Source organism: Sus scrofa, chromosome 11, assembly GCF_054392235.1.
Source record: "Sus scrofa isolate SSC_HxYL_T2T_F1_AM1 chromosome 11, Sscrofa_HxYL_maternal_Yorkshire_Landrace_v2.0, whole genome shotgun sequence".
NCBI classification, from domain to species: domain Eukaryota; kingdom Metazoa; phylum Chordata; class Mammalia; order Artiodactyla; family Suidae; genus Sus; species Sus scrofa.
Window position 1 is genome coordinate 25348846 of NC_139393.1, and position 15733 is coordinate 25364578.

General features: G+C 41.2%; 1 protein-coding gene across 23 annotated transcripts in view; it reads right to left on the reverse strand.

Moving 5' to 3' along the window:
• The window catches only part of DGKH (diacylglycerol kinase eta), a 287539-nt gene that overhangs the window by 103411 nt on the left and 168395 nt on the right, over positions 1–15733 (reverse strand). For all 23 annotated transcript variants that reach the window (XM_084981862.1, XM_084981873.1, XM_084981865.1 and 20 more), the window contains 2 exons: positions 9975–10085; positions 3693–3773 (listed from right to left, as the gene is read on the reverse strand). In XM_084981862.1, the coding sequence (XP_084837988.1) occupies positions 3693–3773; positions 9975–10085 (192 nt within the window). The remainder of the gene's footprint in view (positions 1–3692; positions 3774–9974; positions 10086–15733) is intronic.

A 15733-nucleotide genomic window follows, 5' to 3' on the forward strand; every position in this document is an offset into this window, starting at 1 on the left:
TCTGGCGTAGGCTGGTGGCTACAGCTCCGATTGGACCCCTAGCCTGGGAACCTCCATATGCTGCAGGAGCAGCCCAAGAAGTGGCAAAAAGACAAAAAAAAAAAAAGTTGAATGAGTGATCAGTTATAAGAGGCCTGTAGTAGTTAAAATAAATATTATCAACAAAGCAGGCAATTTATTTATCTAAGAGATTATATATTTACATGTGTAAGTAAGTAACTGTTTTGCCATGTGCATTTACAAATGACATAAAAAGAAAATAACTTTCCATTGCTTCCTTATAAGTAAAGGTTGCATTTTTAATGGATTAAAAATAAACTGACACTTTTTTTTTTAGGTTCAAAGGATGTGATAGTTCTCTTAAGAGAGAAGATGAATTGAATTATACTAACAGAGGAAGTGAAGAGGAAAACAGAATAAGCAGAAAGTAAACATCAAAGAAATACATTCTTAAGAATATTTTCCCTTTGCGTTAAAACACAGTCTGCTCATTTCGACTATACTATGAATGCATGATTTTCAGCATTTCAGGTGCAGTAAGAGGATTCTCTTTCCTGGTTTGTTTTTATGCATACTTTAAAAAACCTCATCAGGAGCTCCTGTTGTGGCTCAACAGGTTATGAACCCGAAGAGTATCCAGGAGGATGTGGGTTCGATCCCTGGCCTTGCCCAGTGGCTTAAGGATCCGGTGTTGCTGTAGCTGTGGTGTATGCTGGCAGCTGGAGCTCCGATTGCACCCTTAGCTGGGGAACTTCCAGAAGCCAAACATGTGGCCCTCCAAAATGCAACATAAATACGTAATTTTTTTTTAAAAAAAGCATTCTTTACAAATTTCTTAAGAAGTCTTACCAATACCAATACAATAATTATTTTAAAATGATGACTCATTTGTTTAAGGGTTTAGCCTTAACTTCATTAAAATTTAAAGAAAACAGTCATTTGAACAGTACACTTTGAAAGCCTAGTACACTCTGAAACAGTACATTATTATGCCACATAATTGCAGTGGCTTTCAAATCATTAAAAAGCTCTTCTTTAGCAAATAACATCTACCTAATAAGGAACAACTGTATTTTCATTCATTACAAAGTGGTTGCTTTCCCCAGTAATATGTATCTATATGAGATAAAAGTAAAGATAAATCTTCACTACATGTCTGAGAGATGGGAAGGATGGAATGTTTTCTCAAGATAAAGTTCACCCATATTCTCCTTAAAAATTCCTAAACTTTTTTTTTTTCTTTTTATGGCCCTGTATCCACAGCATATGGAAGTTTCCAGCCGAGGGGTTGATTTGGAGCTACAGCTGCCGGCCCACACCACAGTCACAGCAGTGTAGGATCAGAGCCATATCTGGGACCCACACCACAGTTCATGGCAACACAGATCCTTACCCCATTCCCTAAGGGAGGCCAGGGATCGAATCCACACCCTCATGGATACTAGTGGGGTTAACCCATTGAGCCACAATGGGAACGCCCCCAAATCCCTAACCTTTAATTAATTATTTATTTTTTTTGGCTGTGCCCGTGGCATATGGAAGTTGTCTGCTATTCCAGGCTAATCTGTGCTCTCCTTCCACCCCCTTCAGTTTACTCAGCAATCGCGCTCCATCAATGACTCCCTTTCTCTCCTGAAGCTTCAGCTTCAACTTTTTTTTTTGGTCTTTTTGTCTTTTTAGGGCCACACCCATGGCATATGGAGGTTCCCAGGCTAGAGGTCGAATCGGAGCTGTTGCTGCCAGCCTACACCACAGTCATAGCAATGTGGGATCTGAGCCGTGTCTGTGACCTACACTGCAGCTCACAGCAACGCCGGATCCTTAAACCATGGATCGAGGCCAGGGGTCGAACCCACGTCTTCATGGAACCTAGGTGGATTCATTAACCACTGAGCCATGACGGGAACTCCAATGAAGCTTCAACTTCTGACTCCAACAATCCTTTCCTCTCTTCATAGAGACATACTCAAACCCATTTTTTTGGAAAAAAGCAAAAGACCACCGCCAACAAAACCAGAGCTGCCTCTTCAAGCCTGAACATTCTTTTTGCTGTATGTCTGCTCCTGCTTTTAATAACCAAGCTTTCAGGACAAGTCATCCAGGCTGGCTTTCGCTGCCTTTCCACGCAGCATTCCCCGTGCACCCTAATGCAGGCCACCCTCCACTGCAACTACTCACATCAGCGTGACCGAATGACCTCCCTACTCGCAAAGGCAACAGATGCTTTGCCTTTCTTCTTGGACTTGACCTCTCTACAGCATTTGATGTTGGGCAGCTTCCGCCTTGAAACGCTCTTCCACTGGCCTTTTCATAACATCACTGCCTCCTGATGTTCTTTCTACACTTCAGAATGCTCTCTCTGCCATTATTGGTCCAACCTTACATTTTCGCTTTTTCCCAGGATTCTATTCCTGGCTTTCCTCTTCTCAAACTCAACTGTCCCTGGGGAAGGGGGGGGGGGAGGGATAGTCACACCATGAATTATCTCACATGCCCATAAATCAATAAGACTGAATCCAAACTCATCTGCTTCCTCTCCATCCCCCAGCCCAACCAGTGACTATTCCCATCACGGCCCTGCTCTGTATTGGTTTATCGGCCTGTCCTCCCTGACCTGGCACACCTAGGGGACGGACATAACACACTGCTGTCCGTAGGGGTGGCTTCCCAGGGAAGGGGCTGGGAGTGTGGAAGGGGACGGTGACCCAGCAGGAGCAATGCATCTGAAAGGACCTAAGGAGAACGGAGCTCTAAGAAGGACCCCAGATGAACTTCACTGAACTACACCATGACTGTCTTGAAGGAAGTGACGTATACATATGTTTTCATCTCTCAATATCTTGTATTTTATTAGCATAAATGCCTGGCACTTGGCGGATACCCAGTTCATCTTTAATGGATAGTTTGGTTCAAAGAAGTAGAAAGAGAATGGGATTATCTGCTGAGCTTTGAAGAATTGGTAGAATTTCTCAACAGCTATAGATGGAGGAGGATTCATTTAAGCCAGCGGGAATGAAAAATGCATTAGGCACAGAGAGAAATGCTGGACTGGTGGGATATACAAGGATACGTCGTTATCAGTAATGCTAGAGTGCTCACGCGTGATTTTACAGGACTTCCCGATGGAGTCACAGATGCAAGGCGACAGGCAATGGCGAGCCAGTAAGGCCTCTTAAGCAATGCAATTTGCAATTGGGAAAAGAAAAAAACAACAACAATAACAAAAACCTGGAACAAAGGACACCTCTTTAAATAGCTGCTGAATGAATTACCTAAGTGAGAAGAAATGAAGGCCTGAACTACAGCAGCCAGACTAACAACAGAAGAAAAGCATTACCTCTTTTTAAAATTGAAGATAAAAAAAAAAAAAACCTTTTTGAATATTCAAGGACAGTGGCATTAGCTGAACATTTAACAGAGGTGAAACATTTGAAGCATTAAAATTAAAAGGTCTAAAACGGAAAAGAATCAAATATTTTAAAAATCCATGTAATCCCTTGGTTTACTGACCCACACAAGCATGAACGGGGTTTGGTGTTGGAGTTGACAGTGACCTTTACCAAGTGCATGCTGTTGGTAAGGACTCCCACGAGCATGACACCCAGCTGGCCACCGAGGAGGGCGTTCTGTACAGGCTTAGGCAAGGTCATTCTACAACTTTGGAGAAGGCAGTGAGCAGAATAGAACCATACCGTGAAGCTGTTGTTAGCATTTTTTGTGCTGGCTTCAGCTACACTGGCATCTGAGAGGTCAACTTCATCAAATATCAGAGACTGTTAATGAAAAAGAACACAGATATAATAAGTGAACACTTAATGTACTGCTCTTCCATATTATTTTTACCCTCAGGTCATGACCATGAAGCCATGTCAGGAAATGGGAATAGAAAAGGAAGAGAAATGTAAGTTAGCGACGATTGTGTGGGTAAAACCATGATGTTCAACTGACACATAAATCCCAAGCTGTAAAGGACCTCAGAGAGCTCCCTGGTTCACTGCCTCATTGCAAGATGCTCTGTGCGCTCTAGAAGCCTCGTTTATGGGGAACCTGCTCAGTGTGTGACATACACACATACTCTCGCCCCCTCCCCTTCCCCTACAATGAGAAGAACTAGGCCTGGCTCATATCGTGGCAGTTTATCGAACGTTTAGATTGTCCTCATCTATAAATGCGTTCAGATGAGACGGTGCGGGTGCTCTGCAAATAGAAGATGATGTCTCTTCTAGACTCTTAGAAGTGGCTTTAATCAAAAGGTTTCGGTGTTTGAAAATGCCACAGAAATAAAATCTTTACAAATGTCGAGAGATCAGGAAATTCTAGTAAATAAACATATCCTTCCCACTTTTAGTAGGTTGCTCATTGTTCAAATCCATTCAGTGTTCTTCCAGCGAGGCAGGTATAAACACTGCCCATCTAGAACTGCAGAAAAAGGGGCTCCATCATCTGAGAGTTTCCACCAACCCCGAGATCTCAGGGGGTTATGCAACTCTACTTCAATCCAGCCAATCTGACATAAGACTTGTTCCCGGATGAGAACAAATTTATAATCTAGCACAGGAGATGAGATGGACACGATTGGCTTTAAGTAAGACAGACTATTTAAAAGTGGGAAAGGAGTAGTTCCCGTTGTGGCTCAGTGGTTAATGACCCCGACTAGCATCCATGAGGATGCAGGTTCGATCCCTGGCCTTGCTCAGTGGGTTAAGGATCCAGGGTTGCCGTGAGCTGCAGTGTAGGTCACAGACGCGACTTGGATCCCGCTTTGCTGCGGCTCTTGCATAGGCCAGCAGCTCCAGCTCTGACTGGACTCCTAGCCTGGGAACCTCCATATGCCGCAGGTGCGGCCCTAAAAAGATGACAACAACAAAAAAAGTGGGAGAGGAGATAGCACAAAATGCTATGGGAGGTCACAGATAATTTCTCCGGCAAAAAACAAACTTTCTCTTGTGGATAATGGGATAAAGACAATGATGGGGGGAATCTTAAAGAAAACAGGGAATTTCTTCAAGGGAAGAAAGGCAGACAGAGCAAAAATTATCCCGGGCATGGGAAACATGGGGCAAGGCTGTGGGCTAGCAAGTGGTCAGTGCTGTCTGGAGATAAATGTGAAAAGCCAGGACGGAGCCAGATCAGGGACCACTGTGAACATAATGACTTTTAAAATAAGATTATTTCACTTGGTTATTACTTGTACAGCTGCATAAACTAAGAATTAGGTTTGTGGGGGGTTTTTTGGCTTGTTTGTTTTTTAACCTACTGCTGTATAACTCCACTAATTATATCAGGAACACATATTTTTTTATTCTAGAAATTATCAATTATTCTACTGGCACAAGTAGCAATAAGTCTTAATTTTAAAAATTGAAGTATGGTGGACATACAATATTATGTTAGTTTGGGGTGTACAATCTAATCATGTAACAATCTAATACATCATCAAATGATACCACTGAGTCGAGTAACCATTTGTCACCATACAAAGTTATTACCGTATTTTAAACTGTATTCCTTATCCTGTGTATTAAATCTCCATGATAAGAATTCCAGTTATTTATTTTATAACTGGAAGTCTGGACTTCTTAATCAATCCCCTTCAGCTATTTCACCAAGCCTCACTTACCCTCCCCTCTGGCAACCACCCATTTATTTCCTCATCTATAAATGTTTCTGTTTTGTTTGTTCATTTGTTGTTGTTTTTTTTAGTTGCGCATATACACAAGGCTGTATGGTATTTGTCTTTCTCTGTCTGATGTATTACTTAGTATAATACCCTCTATGTCCATCCATGTTGTTGCAAATGGCCAAGATTTCATTCTTTCTTGTGGCTAATATCTCATTACATTCATTACCAGTAATCAGTCTGTTCAGATCTTCTATTTCTTCCTGATTCTGTCCTGGAAGATTCTATGTTTCAAGAAATGTATCCAGTTCGTCCAGGTTGTCCAATTTGTTGGTACATAATCCTCATAGTAACCTCTTATGACCCTTTGCATTTCTGTGATGTCAGTTGTAATTTTTTGTTCATTTCTGATTTTATTTATTTGGTTCTTTCCCTTTTTTTCTTGATGAATCTGCATAAAGGTTATTGAGGATATCTTTTCAGAGAAAAACTGCTCTTGGTTCCACTGATCTTTTCTTTTCTCTTTTTAGTCTCTATTTCATTTAATTCCACTCTGATCGTTATTGTTTCTTGCCTTCTACTAACTTTGGACTTGTTTGTTCTTCTTTTTCTAGTTCCTTCAGGTGTAAGATTAGATTGTTTGAGATTTTTCTTGTTTGCTGAGGTAGGCCTATATCATTATCAAGTCCTTAGGACTGCCTTTGTTGAGTCCCATAGACACTGGAACATTGTGTTTCTGTTTAATTTGTCTAAAGGTATTTGTTGATACCCTCTTTGATTTTTTTCAATGATCCACTGGTTATTAAAAAGCTTGTTGCTTAGACTCCACATGTTTGTGTTTTTTCCAGTTTTCCTTGTGATTAATTTCTAGTCCCATACTGTTGTGGTCAGAAAAGATGCCTGATGCGATTTCAATTTTTTTAAGAATTATTGAGATTTGTTTTGTGGCCTAATATATGATCTATTCTGGAGAATGTTCCATGTGTACTCAAAAAGAATGTATATTCTGCTGTTTTGGGGTGGAATGTCCTGTATATATTATCAAGTCCCATCTAGTATAAAGTATCATTTAAAGCCAGTATTTTCTTATTGATTTTTTTGTCTGAATGACCTGTCCATTGATGTAAGTGGGGTGTTAGAGTCCCCCACTATTATTGCATTACTGTCAATTTCTCCCTTTACATCTGCTAATATTTACTTTATGTATGCAGGTGTTCCTCTGTACACTACAGTTAAATCTTCTTGTTGGATTGATCATCATTAGATAATGCCCGTTTTTGTCTCCCGTTACAGTCTTTTTTTTTTTTTTCCCTTTTTTCTTTTTACCATTTCTTGGGCTGCTCCCGCAGCATATGGAGGTTCCCAGGCTAGGGGTCGAATCGGAGCCATAGCCACCAGCCTACACCAGGGCCACAGCAACGTGGGATCTGAGCTGCGTCTGCAACCTATGCTACAGCTCACGGCAATGCTGGATCCTTAACCCACTGAGTGAGGCCAGGGACTGAACTTGCAACCTCATGGTTCCTAGTCAGATTCGTTAACCACTGAGGCATGACAGGAACTCCTACAGTCTTTATTTTAAGGTCTATTTTGTCTGACATAAGTATTACTACCCCAGATTTCTCTTCCTTTCTATTTGCGTGGAATGTCTTTTTCTTTTCAGTCTCTGTGTGTCTTTAGATATGAAATGAGTCTTTTGTAAGCAGGACAGACATGTTATGTTTTTGTAACTATTCAGTCATCCTATGTCTTCTGATTGGAGCATTAAGCCCGCCCATTTACATTTAAAGTAATTATTAATCCTGCTGTGTAGCACTGGGAACTATATCTAGTCACTTATGATGGAGCATGATAATGTGAGAAAAAAGAATGTATACATGTATGTGTGACTGGGTCATCTTGCTGTACAGTAGAAAATTGACAAAACACTGTAAACCAGCTATAATGGAAAAAAATAAAAATCATTTTTTAAAAAAGTAATTATTGATAGTTTTTTACTCATTGGCACTTTGTTCATTGTTTTCTGGTTATTTTTGTTGTTTTTCTCTGTTCCTTTCTTCTTCTCTTGCACTCTTCCCTTGGGATTTAATGAGTTTCTTTAGTATTATGTTGTACTCTTTTCTCTTTATTGTTTACCTCTTATAAGTTTGTGGTTCTTATGTAACAACCTCTGTATTTAGCAGTTAATTTTATATTGATGGCTACTTAAGTTTGACAGCTTTCTAAAAGCACTATATTTTTACTTCACCCCCCCATTTTATGTTTTTGATATTATCTTATTCTGTGTATTATTTAACTAATTATTGTAGATATATAGTTTCACTAGTTTTGTCTTTTAGTCTTCATACTAGCTGTGGGTGGGTGACCCACGACCTTTATCATATTTTTGCCTTTACTGGTACAATTTCTTTCTTTCATAATTTTCATATTTCTAGTTACAATTTTATTTTGTTATCATTTATAATTTTTTCTTTTCTGTTTAAAGAATTCCCTTGAACATTTATCATAAAACTGGTTTAGGAGTGGTTAACTACTTAAGCTTTTGCTTGTCTGGGAAACTTTCTTTCAATTCTGAATGATAACCTTGCTGAGTAGAATATTCTTGTTATGTTTTTTTTCTTTCAGTACTTTGAATATGTTGTGTCACTCCCTTCTGGACTGTAATATTCCTACTAAAAAGTCAGCTGACACTCTTATGGGGGCTTCCATGTATTTAATTGTTTTTCTCTTGCTGCTTTTAAGATCTCTTTTTATCTTAATACTGTGACATTTTAATTATGATGTGTCTTGGTGTGGGTCTCTGGGTTGACCTTGTTTGGGGCTCTCTGTCATTCCTGGATTTGCATGTTTCCTTCACCAAGTTAGGAAAGTTTTCAGCCATTACTCCTCTGAGCAGGTTTTCTGTCCTTTTCACACTTTCCTCTCCCTCCAGAACCCCTTAAATGTGAATGTTCCTACATTTGATGTTGTCCAAGAGATGCCCTTTTGTTTCTTTTTTCTTTTTGATGTTCTGAGTGGGTAATTCCACTAGCCTGTCTTCTTGAGTGCTGGCCCTTTCTTCTGGATCATCTCATTTGCTATTGTTTTCCTCTGGTATATTTTTCACTTCCATCATTGTATTCTTCAGTTCTGATTGGTTCTTCTTCACATTTTCTACCTATTCTTCTCCCGAGTTCAATGACTATCTTTAGGACCATTACTTGGAACTCTTTCTCTAGAAGGTTGCTTATCTCCATTTAACTCAGTCTAATTCTGAGGTTTGTCTTGTTCTTTCATTTGGAACATATTCCTTTATTTCTTCATTTTGCCTCTCTGTGTTTGTTTCTACATATTAGGTATGTCTCGGCTAGGTCTTGAAAGAGTGGCTTTGTGTAGAAAGTATCCTGTGGGGTCCAGTAGCAAGGTCTCCCCTGGTTACCAGAACTAGATACTCCAGGAGGGTTCCCTGTGGAGGCTGTGTGTGTCCTTCTGTTGTGGCTGACTGCAGTTACTGAGGGTGAGGTTGTATACAAGGTTGGACCTCAGTATGGCTGGCTGCAAGGCCCAGCTGCAACTGTTGTTGGTGCTCTGGTGTGTGGGGCTGACTCCCAGGGCAGGAGCCACTTTGTGGGGAACTCTCGTGTTGGCCAAAGGTGTCCTCAAGGACTAGCAGGGCAGGGGGCTGCTTTGGAGTGGGCTCCAATGCTGATTAAATGTGTCCACTGTAATATTTATTTTTGAAGGAACAGTAAAATATCAGCTTTAAATGGTGGCTCAACATTGCAAATTTTTTTCTTCCAAAGCTACATCATTTTTATTTCATTCAACTGTTAAATAAAAATTATTTTAAGTCTTGTTTTTATTTCAATATAATTTTTATTTCTAATCACTACCATAATTGAGTGATTGTTTTATGCCAGGTATTATGTAAGCATTTCATGTACATTATTTCATTTAAGCCTCTCAACTACATATGCTGTCTATGGCCATTCAACCAGAGTGTGCTGGGACTGGGATACGAACCCTTGTTTGAAATCAGAGTATGCCTCTTGTGTTCAGGAAAAGATTATGAGGTTTAAAGTTTATTATATCTAATAGGGTTACACTGAACTGTTCCTTTTAATTGTGAAAAAAAAAGAAAGAAAGCAAACTACACTAGAACCTTCCTATAAGATTGTCCTTAGGGGACAAGTCATGAAATTGACTCAACTATACCCCTGTGGGATTTGGTCCAACATGAATCACATTTACATGAAATTTATATAAGAGCAGTAATGCTATAATGAGCACCAAGACAAAAACAGTTTGATGAAATCAAAGTTTCAATTCCATCTACAGCCTTCACGTGCTTGCAACTAGTATTCTCTCAAATTACCTTTGAGTCCTTTGCATAATAAAGTGTACGACCTCGAAGTTTGAAGTATCGCTTTTTCCACCTTTGGAAAGAACTGGTTTGCTTCAATAGTTGTCCCTCTTTAATACTGGTCTAGGGAGAAGCAGAAGCACAACGACATGATTAAAATGAAATTCAAAAGCAAATAAAATTCACTTTCATTTGGTTAATGACACACTATCATTAACATTTTGAATTTATTATTTCTCATGTCTTCCAAAGTACATGAGAGAATACTGTATTCTCATTGTTCAACCAAGAGAAGACATGTGCAAAGCCCCCAAGGAGGAAAGGTGAATTTGACATGGTACCCAGCTCTCAAAGCAGTCACAAATAGTATGGAGGACACACGCACACAAACTAATACTTTTGATATGGTGTGATGAGTACATGGACATATACAAGTAGACATATATACTTGTATATAGTAAAAATGCAATAAATGGTAGAAGGGTAGAGGTTCACTATAATGTAATAGTTAAGAAGGTATGGGCTTTAGAGCCAGAAACCCTGTGATCAACTCTTGGTGCCACCACTTAGTAGCTTGATGATATTAGGCAAGTCAATAAACCTCTTCGTGCCTTTACTCATTTATAAAACGGGGAGGACAACAGGATATACTTCACAGGGTTGTTGGGAGAAATACATTTTAAAAACATGCATTTAATTGATTTATTGCATGGCGTTCAGTAAAGGCTCGGTAAATGTCAGTTACCATCAGCTATATCTTATTGTAACAAACACATACTCAAACTATGGTGCATGGTGATCCGAAGAAGGAAGCACCAGCTCTGCCTTAGAGGGGGTCAAAGATATCCTCCTGGAGGACAGCCTTCCATGAGTCTTCAACTTTATCAGAATGATGAGGGGTGGGAAGAAGGGTATTTTAGGTGTGTGCAAAAGTAGACAGGTTTAAAACATTATAGATATTTGGGGGAATCTTCACAGGGTTTTTGCTTATCAATACAGGGTAGGGCGTGCAATGGGGAGGAGCAAGAGATATGGTTGGAAAAGGTAGGGAGGGGTTCTGTGACTCTGGGCTAGACCTTGTGCTAACGTTTATGTAGCAAGTTCATTTCATCACCACCAGTCTTTTTAGGGCTACATCCGCAGCATATGGAGGTTCCCAGGCTAGGGGTTGAATCAGAGCTATGGCCACCAGCCTACACCACAGTCACAGCAATGTGGGATCAGAGCCATGTCTTCGATCTACACCACAGCTCACAGCAATGCCAGATCTGTAACCCACTGAGAGAGGCCAGGGATCAAAGCTGAGTCCTCATGGATGCTAGTCAGATTCGTTTCTGCTGAGCCAAGATGGGAACTCCCCCCAAGGATGTTCTGACCATCTAGTATCTCTCTCATGGTCCCCTCCAAACACAAGGGTGCTATGGTGCTTTGCTTTTAAGTGGGCGTTCATGCATACCCCTTACGACTTGACATTACCTACTCTCTCCTCCTGGATGCTCTTCTGACCAACTCCTTCACCTCCTTCACATCTCTGACCTTCCTGATGAGACCTCACTGACCACTTTAACATGTTTTCCATAGTTCCTCCACCCTGATCTTATTTATTCCCCCACGCAAAGCACTTTACATTTTTTAATGTATAATGTAATTTACTTATGTAGTATATTGACTGTGCTACCCCTATTAGAATACAAGGTCCCTGAGTTTATTACATCTAATAAAGTTAAATTTCATATTTCATTTTAATGGAAGGAAAAAAAAAAGAGGGAAACTTCATTTGTAGCAAACTAAACTTACAGCTTTTCTATGAGACCGTCTTCAGGAAATGTCACAGTAATGACTCAAAGAGGTCCCCTTGGGATGGGGTCCAAGGTGGGTCATATTTATCCTGAATTCACAGCAGAGCAGTAATGCTACAGTGAGCCTCCAAGACAGAACCAACTTATAGAGCCAAAAATTTAAATCCATCCCACTGGACTACATATCGATGTGTCTCAAGTACCTCAAGACAGTGTCTGGCACATAGGATATGGAAATCTGTACAAGTGAAGTCCAGATGCTGAGATTAAAGCCACATTTGTTTGACGCTAGAGTTTCTTTCCAGCTTGAACATGATACTGTCTTTTATTATCAATGAGACATAAAATATTGAGAAATTGATTGTTGTCTCCAATACAGTAGTTAGATCATATGAATGTTTACTTTCAATTTTATTAAAAGATTTCCTCTAGAGCTTGCTCTCAGATGGTCCCCCAGGAACTGGGAGAGCATTAAAATGTAATGATGACAAAATACTTTTGAAACTTCACTACCAGAGAGCCCGACTTAGAATCAGACAGACAGACTTCAAGCCAGGCTCCACTACGTACTAACAACATAAACTGGGCAAATGACTTCAGTTCTCTGTGTCCCTGTTTCTTCCTCTAAAACATGGGAATCATAATGACAAGTTCCAAGCTTGTTGCATCTAATTTAATTATAAGATAATGCCTGGAGAGCACTTAGCATTCTATCTGGGTTACAGAAAATATTCCACAAATGGCAGAAAGGATTATTATGATATCATTAGACTATTAAGGTCAGGGAGTATTTGCCAAGCACCAAATTATAAGAGCTTCTTGGAAGAAGTGAAAAGTGTTTACAGGCCACTGTGAGGGCAAATAACAGCTGGAATAGAAGGAGGGTGTCCAGAGAGGAGGTTAAGGAAGGCAAGAGCCAGGAGAGGCTGGCCGCAAAGGGGAGCTTGCTTTTTACTCTAAGTGCAAAAAGCTAGTGAAATGTCTAAGGCAGGAGAGTGGGGAGAGGGGTGAAAAGGGAAGTGGAGAACCAGTTAGGAGGCTGCTGCCGGAATCCCAGGGAGAGACCGGGAAGATGCAGCTAAGGTTGTGGCATCACTGAAACAGACAGAAGTAGAGGAGGTTGAGATGTCATTTTGGAGGCAGCATCTACCAGCCTTGTTGATGGGCATGAGGAGCAAGAGAGAGAAAAGGATCAAGGGAAAGGGACAGCATGTGCCTTGGGTCACTACATGCAAAAGACTGAGAGAGAAAGGGGCATTAATGAGGAAGAGTTAGGTGGTGGGCTGCTCTGCTGCACAGCATCTGATGTTACACAGGGCTCTTGGAGAGTCTATGTCTTTTTTTTTTTTTTTTTGTCTTTCTAGGGCTGCACCTGCGGCATATGGAGGTTCCCAGGCTAGAGGTCTAATTGGAGCTGTAGCCACCAGTCTACGCCAGAGTCCAGCAATACCAGATCTAAGCTGAGTCTGCGACCTACACCACAGCTCACGGCAATACCGGATCCTTAACCCACTGAGCAAGGCCAGGGATCAAACCTGCAACCTCATGATTCCTACTCAGATTCATTAACCACTGAGCCCCGATGGGAACTCCCTAGAGAGTCTATGTTCTTAAACCCAACCCCAAAGACCTGAAAATGCTATGAGAACATAACCTATCCAGATAAAATTTTGGGGAATTCAAATGATAAATGTAGGTGTTTTGAGATTTTTGCAAAATTCTATTTAGGGAAATGAGGAAGAAAAGTTAGTATTTACTGTATTTACGTTCTATAAGCCTTTTCTTGGTGTGTGTTGGGGGTGGGTGGGACACTCCACCACATGCAGAGATCCCCAGGCCAGTGACTGAACCCGCACCACAGCAGTACCAGAGCCACAGCAGTGACAACGCCGGATCCTCAACCTGCTGAGCCACCAGGGCACTCCCGAATAAGCATTGTTTTTAAGAAAGCATAGGGAGTTCCCATCATGGCTCAGTGGAAATGAATCTCATACAGGTTCAGTCCCTGGCCTCGCTCAATGGGTTGAGGATCTGGCATTGCTGTGAGCTGTGGTGTAGATTGCAGACATGGCTCGGATCCTGCGTTGCGGTGGCTGTGGTGTAGACCAGCAGCTACAGCTCCCATTCTATCCCTCGCCTAGGAACCTCCATGTGCCACGAATGCAGCTCTACAACAAACAAATAAACAAAAAGCATAGATAACCTAGTATTTCATTCTCCACATGGTTATCAGAGTAATTTTCTAAAATGAAAACCTCATTACATTACGCCACTGCTTAAAGTCCTTCCTTAGTTTTTTTTCTCTCTTTTTTATTGAAGTATAGTTGATTTACAATGTTGTGTTAGTTTCAAGCATATAGCACAGTGATTGAGTTATATATACGTATTTTTTTTCTTTTTCAGATTCTTTTCCCTTATAGGTTATTACAAAATATTGAGTATAGTTCCCTGTGCTATAAAGTAGTAAATCCCTGTTGTTTATCTATTTTACATATAATACTGCCTATCTGTTAATCCCAAACTCCTAATGTGTTCCTCCCCCATTTGATAACCATAACTTTGTTTTCTATGTCTGTGGGTCTATTTCTGTTTTGTAAATAAATTCATTTGTATCTTTTTTTTTTTTTTTTTTTTTTTTTTGCTTTTGCTTCTTAGGGCCACACCCATAGCACACGGAAGTTCCCAGGCTGGAAGTCAAATTGGAGCTACAGCTACAGCCTGCACCACAGCCACAACCACGGCAACTGGGGAACTGAGCCATGTCTAAGACCTACACCACAGCTCACAGCAACGCTGGATCTTTAACCCACTGAGCAGGGCCAGGGATCAAACCCGAATCCTTATGGATACTAGTTGGGTTTGTTACCGCGGAGCCACAATGAGAACTTCATTTTTTTTTTTTTGGCCTGCAGCGTAAAGCACAAACTTCTGTGTGTATCAGAGAAGCCCCCTGTGTCATGCTGTCCAACCTCGCTGATTTTGTCCCTTCCCAGGCTCCTCCCTCTTCCCCTGTCTTGAAAGCTCCCAGTCATTTCAACTCTGACCAGGGCCACTGCCCCTGGAAGGTGTCCCTACCCCCTAGGAAGAAGCAAACACACCCATGTTTGTCCTTTGAATATGTCCTTCTCCTGTGACCTGAATGACCACTGAATGGCACCTCTGTGGTCCCACCAGGCTGTGACCTTCCCAGAGCAAAAACTGTGTCCTACATGTTTCAATATCATCACCAACTGTCACATTAGCTGACACCTGAAGGCCTCCCTAAATGTTAAACTGAAAACTTTTTTTGGGGTCTTTTTTTGGTCTTTTTACCTTTTCTAGGGCCGCTCCCACGGCATATGGAAGTTCCCAGGCTAGGGGTCCAATCGGAGCTGTAGCCGCCAGCCTCACCACAGACACAGTCTCACCAGATCCGAGCCTCTGAGCCTCGGCTGTGACCACAGCTCACTGCAACGCGGGATCCTTAACCCACTGAGCAAGGCCAGGGATCGAACCCACAACCTCATGGTTCCCAGTCGGATTCGTTTCCGCTGTGCCATGACGGGGACTCCTGAACAACTTTTAAAGGGTGAAATGGTATGTAACTCTGTCTTTTAAAACAAGGAAAGAATTAGAAAACAGGAAAGAGGGGCTGTAAATGATGTTATGGTTTCCAGCCTTCAGCACGGCTGAACTTGCTTCTTTTCACTGTGCATAAAAACAGCAGATATGATGCAAAAATGTAGGCAAGGGCCCTGAGGTACACTGGGTGAGGGGTTGGGGAGAGAGAGAGTCAGGGAGACAGGAAAATATTGGTCTATCTTGATTTTAAGAATATTGCTGGGAGTTCCTGGTGAGGCGCAGTGGAAATGAATCTGACTAGGAACCATGAGGTTGCAGGTTCGATCCCTGGCCTTGCTCAGTGGGTTAAGGATCTGGCGTTGCTGAGAGCTGTGGTGTAGGTCACAGATGTGGCTTGGATCCCGCACTGCT